Source organism: Epinephelus moara, chromosome 3 (genome assembly GCF_006386435.1).
Source record: "Epinephelus moara isolate mb chromosome 3, YSFRI_EMoa_1.0, whole genome shotgun sequence".
Lineage (NCBI taxonomy): Eukaryota > Metazoa > Chordata > Actinopteri > Perciformes > Serranidae > Epinephelus > Epinephelus moara.
Genome location: NC_065508.1, coordinates 31,421,317 through 31,428,491, shown reverse-complemented (window position 1 = coordinate 31,428,491; position 7,175 = coordinate 31,421,317). Strand labels below are relative to the sequence as shown.

Sequence of the window (7,175 nt, the reverse complement as noted above, 5' to 3'; positions counted from 1 at the left end):
GAATAAGTCTTGCATTACCTGATCATCATCTGTGCTGTGCAAGTCCATGAGGACATTTTTTCAATGTGAGCAGCACATACGTACATCATGAGATGATAACAATAACTGCCACAACAGTCCCAGCAGTTTTCCTATGATACATGTGCAGACAGGCCCTGAAAGCACAGTACAACAATGAAGAAGTGTTCTCACAGGCTTAACGTTGCTCCGCCCATCAGGAACAGCAACACAAATTTTCACAACCAATGTTTAGTTCCCCCAGTCTGCACTGAAGAGCTGTTGGGACTTTTCAGTTTACTTTCAATGAAGTTACTTTAAGGCAGCATGTTTAATACTATGCACCAGATGACTCTGCTTTTTGTTCTCCTGGGAGTTTTCTTGCTGTCAGGTGAGCTTGCACAACATACATCTTCCCTGAATGCAATAACAGGTAAACAGTAATACTCTGGGATATTGTATAGACACAGAACCAGTGCATGACAACAAGAAGTATATGAGTTCAATATATGTTATAGAAAGATTTGCTTTTCTTGTTTTTGTGTGTTTCAGTACATACAGCATGAGAATCTATTATTCTAAATTGCACATACATATTTTCTCTTTTGCTGTCTTTTAATTTTGTGTCTACTGGAGACAGAAACAAAGCATTTCACTGCTAAATGTACAAGTGTGTGACAAATGACATTTGAATTTGAATGCAGCTCTTTGTTTAAGTCTTTTGAGCTTTGGCAGTTTACAATATTTGAAACACAGTGTTTAACTTTTCTTGTGAATCTTCCACTGGTGTTACCTCTTTTCACTCAAACCTAACCAAGTGGACAGAAGCTTTTTACTAATGCCTGAGAAGGCACTTGATAGAAGTTTTGCCTCTAAATCTAAACAAGTTGTCTTCCACACAAGTGTTAGTTTGGCACAGTTAGTAACCGACCACTTAAAGCTTTAAATGCAGAAATGTTATGTTACACATAGCTGTGCAAATAAAAAATGGACCCAGGCTGATCGTTGTTGTTTGGCAAAGACATGTTCATTTGACCCTCTACACACCTGTACAATCATTAACCAGTGACAATAGGAGACCACTGGCCAAAATGCGGGCAACAAAAAACTCCCATGCTGATTTTGATTCATATAGATCACCATCATCCCCTGGTGGTATACAGTCAATCTGAACAGTTAAAGAACAGTTAAAGACATGATTTACAGGTGATGACACGTGTTAAGGACTCACTGTGTATATTTAGACAAGTTTATTAATCACTGTAAGTAAGAAGACACAAGTTGTTTGATGGCAACATGGTTTCTTGTCTGTATACTGACTTCCTACAAAACTGCTGGGCAAACTCGTCAGAGGGAGGTATGAAATGTGAGTTGTGCTCGTCACTGTAGGTCTGTGTATATTCAAGTCAAGTCAAGTCATGTTCAACCTTATTGTCATTTCCACATACAGAGAACATCGGGATGAAATTGCGCTTTCTCCCAGCCCCAACGTGCCATCATACACTGAATAATATAAAAAGATAAAGATAAGAAATACATACATATCACACATACAAGTATAAAAATATAAAGATAAAATGTTAAAAAAAATTACACATATACACATCACATATATATATACATATATATGCATATAAACATACATGTGTACATATATTTTGTATAAGCCTATGTTCATTGGTGTTCCATAACACAGTTTTTATATCTGCAGGGGTGCGACAGGTCAGTGGGATTCAAATTTACACTGCAGGTGAGGTGGAAGCAGTCAACGGGACGGATGTGGAACTGAAGTGCAGGTTCAGCTCCAGTTATCCTGTGTCACTTAGGTCCGTATCAGTGGCCTGGTACTTCCAACCCCTGCATCCAAGACCTGAGGAGATGGTGTGTAGCACTGGATATTTTATGATGATGTTGTGTTTCGGTGTTAATTATTGTTCAAATCTGCAGTATATTGTGTGCAAATGAGACTGTGGATTGTGTGTGTGTGTTTAAGATATTCTACTATCATCACAAGCCGTACCTTCCAACTGAAGGGCATTTTAGACGCCGTGTGGTGTGGTCGGGGGATGTTATGAAAAAGGACGCCTCCATCACCCTGCAGCAAGTGTCTCAAACCATTAATGGTACCTACATCTGCAAGGTGCTCAACTTACCTGACGTTTACGGCAGGACCGGAGAGGTTGTCCTCAGAGTTGTCAACAAGGCTGCAAGTAGGCTATTTTTTTTTTAGTTTTGATGGTTGTTCACAACAATTTCTTGAGGATAAACTTGGAACTCTATGTGAGGCAAAGGGTGGGAATTGACATATAGTAAACCATACATTTAATTTAAACCAAACACTGGCCCTAGATAGGTCCAATAGCATTTTTGTGTTGGTCACCACAGTTAGCAGCCTCTCCGTGACCAACAGCATCAGAAAAACACTTTTTTTAAATGTGAAACTGCTTTATTCAATGTTTTTACCATTTTAAATATCCGTTTGATTTGGAGAGGAAGAGACTTCTGCAGATAATTTAGCTCCCTGTAAAAACCTCCTAAACGTCTGGATCTTAAGTTATCAGAGAAAATAGGTGAGAACACATTACGTGGACTCAGACCCAACTTAAAACAACATTGTTTCCTGACTGGTCTCTTTCTCTGTTTTTTTCTCTTTGCAGGTTTTAACCTATATGACTGGTTTGCGAGTTTGGTGTCGAAATGAGCTGTGGAGGGTGTTGTTGGAGTTTTATTATTTAGTAATTCAAATTTCCAGGTCCAAGTGTTATGATGAGACCTACAGTATTAGAACTAGAAATGAGGCACTGGTACAATATCATTTTATAAGTAGAGGACCTACTTTTTGTCATTTAACTTTAAGCCTGACGGACAGACACATGTACGTCTATAAAAATATTCTGTTGGTATGAAAATCTGTGTGGTCTTCACTGAGCCTCGTTTTTTGTCAGTGCTCTTCTTACCATCATTATGTTCTTTGTTTTAAAATACTCTGTTTATAAGTTTGTATCAATTATTGCCATGAAACAGGTGTATCTGTGTCATGCTCAAGAGTACTACATCAGGCTGCATGCTTGCTTGATGCTGAATCATTCAGTTATAGGACTGTTTGTTTACCCACAGGGCAAGTAAAAGCTCATCTGTTTAATATTAAACAACTTTTTTATTTGATTTTACTTTGTGTTTTATGGTCACCAAGCTTATTTTTGAGTCTTGCAAAGCTGGATAAAATTCCCAATAGTATTTCTACATGCTACTTCCTGTGCTTGCAATTGCCACTGTCTGAAATGTCATTAAGAAAAAAGAATTTAAAGGGGAACACTTCAATTAAGAATTCCATTATATTATTTCTCTGGCCCAGAAAAGTTCAATCAATATTTGTGAACAGGAGCTAGTCTCCCTCAAAGCCAGAAACAAGAAAGGTATGTCTCTAACTCGTGATGTAATACAGTATAATGTGAGCTGCTCCATGGACAATGAATGGGACACTGATTTTGTGGACCCACAGAACGTTTTCCTTTGTATCTATTGTAGTGATGTTATTTCTGAAACAGAAAGTAAGCTCTTAGTACTGTCTTGAATTGTCCCTTGGCCATCAAGGGGATTTTTGTAAATGGACAAGCAATCATTTCTGTCAATGTGATACAAGAGACGCTGTAGATTTGACACATGCAATTCTATACGTTTTCGAGCCTCGTTGGCGCAGTAGGCAGCGCGTCAGTCTCATAATCTGAAGGTCGTGAGTTCGAGCCTCACACGGGGCAAAGTTTTCTTGTTCTTGCCTTCAATTTTCTGCAGTGGACTATGGGATTCGAACCCGCAGCTCGGCGGTACTATACATATTGTCCAAGCATTGGTGGTTCAGTGGTAGAATTCTCGCCTGCCACGCGGGAGGCCCGGGTTCGATTCCCGGCCAATGCAATATACCTTTAGTTCATTGATGTTGAAAATGTGCGTTCCTCATGTTAAATCCATGGCAGAGCCTGACAGTGAAAGAAAGCACTCTAGACAGAAAATGACATAAGTATAATTATATAAATATATAAATGTATAAACGCAAAAATAAATACATAAATGTGGAAATAAATAATTAAATACGTGAATAAAAATATAAATAAATATATTTACATTTATTTATTTACGTATTTCTACATGTATTTATTTATTTATATATTTCTACATTTATAAATGTATTTATTTATTTCCACATTTATTCATTTCTGTATTTGTACATTTTTACATGTATTTATTTCAACATTTATTCATTTCTGTATTTGTACATTTTTACATGTATTTATTTCCACATTTATTTATTTCTACATTTCTGTGTCTGTATGGTAATAAGGTGGGCGGTCCTAACATCAGTCTAAAGCCTGATTGGCTATCTGGGCTAACCAGACAGAAGTAAACGATTCCTCAGATAGCACTGAGAAGAAGAAGGTACTAGCTAGTTCATGTTCATTGAGTTAATGCAATGGCATGAAGTGGGAGACCATTGGCAGACCTGCGGCGGGATGTTGCCGAACAGCTTGAAAACAGTAAGTTTCTACTACTTTTATTTGGAGGGTCGATGAGAAGAGCAGATATTTAGCTAAATGAAAAGCTGATGTATCATCTACTATATTAGTTAGGGATCACGTCTTTTTTGCACTAATACAGCGGAGTGAAGTTGGTTTCATATTCGACATTCGCTCGTTTTTACCATGTCTAACATCAATAACTTTGGTGGTTTTCATTAAGTTATCGAGGTTACACATGGTAAAAACGAAAGAATGTCGAATATGAAACCAATTTCACCCGCTCGCTAATATAGGGTAGGCCAATATGTCAGCCATTGGAGTCCATCTTCAGTTGTTTTTTGGAAGCGATATGTTGCACGATTTTAATTATTAAAACAGAGTCAACTACTATTAACTAGACAGTTAATTTGATGATGCTAACGCTGGGGACACACTGGTACAACCAAGCCCGTGCGTGTGATGTGCTGCTGAACTTGGCTTAGGTCTTGAGGAGTTTATTCACTGTCAAATAGTTTAAACTGTAGGTTACACACTGTCACGCACATCTCAAAGCAACAATGAGCGCGTTTACATGCACACTAATAAACCGATCAGTATCTGATTTCTGGAGTTACCTGATTATTCAAGTGGTCATGTAAACAGCATAATCCGATGTGCTTTATCAGATAAAAGCCATTATCTGATTATGAGAAATCAGATAAACACATCTAGCTTTTTCCCCAATAGTCAGATTATTCGGTGCATGTATACCCTTTCATCTGGTTTCTTTCGGGTTTTGCCATTTTATACTCCCACTCCACTACATTTTAGAGGGAAATATTGTACTTTCTACTCCACTACATTAATCTTACAGCTTTTGTTTCCTTTCATATAAAGATTTTACATAAAATAATATATTTTTATATTCTCAGTGTTTAAATTGTCACTTTTATTTTATCTTACTTGTATGTTTGCACTTTGTGTGACAAGTTTATGTACAATACACTTGTATATTGCACTTTGCAGTACTTTTACTATGAATCTACCCAAAGTATGTAAAATTGACTCCACATTGATAAACTACACATTAGAATGCTCTCACATGTATTTGTTAATGATAAAAACAAACAGTACTGTAAGAATATAAGCTGTCAGCATGATGAGTGCTTTATTTTGCAAATATATGACTTGCGTACTTTGAGGTTTTTCAAGGATATGAGTACCTACTGTAACAGGAAGTTTGAGTTTTATGTCATGTACTTGGGCAGAAATCCAACTGAAGGACTGAATCATGTAAACCAGGTTTTTCTGATTATCAGATTATTGAAGTGCACGTAAACGCGTCAAATCGGATTATTACCATTACCTGATTATTCCCAGTTATCTGATTATTGTGAGCATGTAAACGTGCTCAATGTCAACTTCTAACTTAGCATGTAGCTAAAATGTCCTCTATCCCTGATGCTAATTTTCGCTCTTAACTTAATCAATTCGTGCTACAAACTTATTTTTAAAAAAATATGAGCTATTTATGGGCTTTTCCTAATGTTTTGGAAATAAGGAAAGACATTAGTTTTTCAAATTCAATGTTTACATGTGTTTTTCAGTGTGTACAAAGTTTGATTATCATAAAAACATGTATTATATGCATCATACCGGGATCGGTAAACATCGGTTATCGGGTATAACAGCAATGTTAATATCAGATATTGGTATGGGCCAAAATGTTCATATCGATGCATCCCCACTTATAAGCAATATCTTGTTTGTGTTTACTTGAAGCAAGAAATAGTGCAATGTTGCGTTGCATTATGCAGCATTTGGTTTAATAATAATAATAATAATAATAATAATAATAATAATAATGATAATAAATTTATTTATAAAGCGCTTTCAATCAAAGTGCTGTACAGGTGAATTAAAACAAGTACAAGTACAAATAGAGACAACGTAAAACAGTTTAAAAAATAAACACACAAACAGCAATGATAAAAACACAACACACACCTAAAACAGGACATCACAGGAGGAGCAAACCACCCATCACTCAAACGCAGCAGTAAACAAGTGGGTCTTTAACTGTCTAATGTCAAGAGGAAGACTATTCCACAGTGTCGGTGCACAGAAAGAAAAAGCATGTTCACTGACGGTCTTCTTTTTGACTTTAGGGACAAGCAGACGGCCACTTGACTGAAAAATAGTGGCATGTTGTGTAAAATCATTAAATTTACAGATAGTTCTAATTAAATTGTTTATATTTTATTCGTACACATCAATAGCACACTAAAATAAGCATAAAAGGCAAAAACGGAGTTCCCAAAAATAAAAACGGAATGTAATTTGGGAAAAAATAAAACAGATTTTATAGGACCCTACTTAAGTTTTGTGTTGTTTTGTGCAGCATCAGGTGCCATGTCTCCGAGTTCACCACCTCCTCCTGCTCCATCAACATCATCACGTTACACCCAGACACCCAGTGGACGGTAGGTTTCTGCAGTGAACATATGGTCAGTTTTGGGGAGTAACAGTAGTTAACTACATGTAGTTCAATTACTAATGACTTGACTTCTTCCACTCCTACTTTACAGGGAGGCAGGAATATCTGATGCTGGGAAATTTCACCTCTAGCACAAGATGTGTCACCTCTGGTGACCCCCAGGGCTCAGTTCTGGGACCCCTGCTCTT

General features: G+C 36.9%; 1 protein-coding gene and 2 non-coding genes across 3 annotated transcripts; all 3 read left to right on the top strand.

Annotated features, from left to right (window-relative positions):
- Positions 1-228: 228 nt before the first annotated feature.
- Positions 229-3,167, top strand: LOC126387800 (myelin protein zero-like protein 2). The gene is made up of 4 exons (XM_050040472.1): positions 229-388; positions 1,709-1,878; positions 1,991-2,207; positions 2,655-3,167. Exons 1-4 carry the CDS (start codon positions 325-327, stop codon positions 2,696-2,698), a joined length of 495 nt encoding a protein of 164 aa, XP_049896429.1. The 5' UTR covers positions 229-324; the 3' UTR covers positions 2,699-3,167.
- A 515-nt stretch (positions 3,168-3,682) lies between these two features.
- trnam-cau (transfer RNA methionine (anticodon CAU)) lies at positions 3,683-3,755 on the top strand. Its single transcript has one exon. It is a non-coding gene; the product is annotated as a tRNA-Met (tRNA).
- Positions 3,756-3,841: 86 nt separating this feature from the next.
- Positions 3,842-3,912, top strand: trnag-gcc (transfer RNA glycine (anticodon GCC)). The gene has a single exon. It is a non-coding gene; the product is annotated as a tRNA-Gly (tRNA).
- Positions 3,913-7,175: the final 3,263 nt, after the last annotated feature.

What these genes read in the sequence shown, in the direction of transcription:
- LOC126387800 (XM_050040472.1), top strand. Translation starts at nt 325, where the DNA reads ATGTTTAATACTATGCACCAGATGACTCTGCTTTTTGTTCTCCTGGGA. An exon ending in ATCCAAGACCTGAGGAGATG is followed by an intron (nt 1,879 to 1,990) that starts GTGTGTAGCACT and finishes TGTGTGTTTAAG; the next exon opens with ATATTCTACTATCATCACAA. An exon ending in AGTTGTCAACAAGGCTGCAA is followed by an intron (nt 2,208 to 2,654) that starts GTAGGCTATTTT and finishes TTCTCTTTGCAG; the next exon opens with GTTTTAACCTATATGACTGG.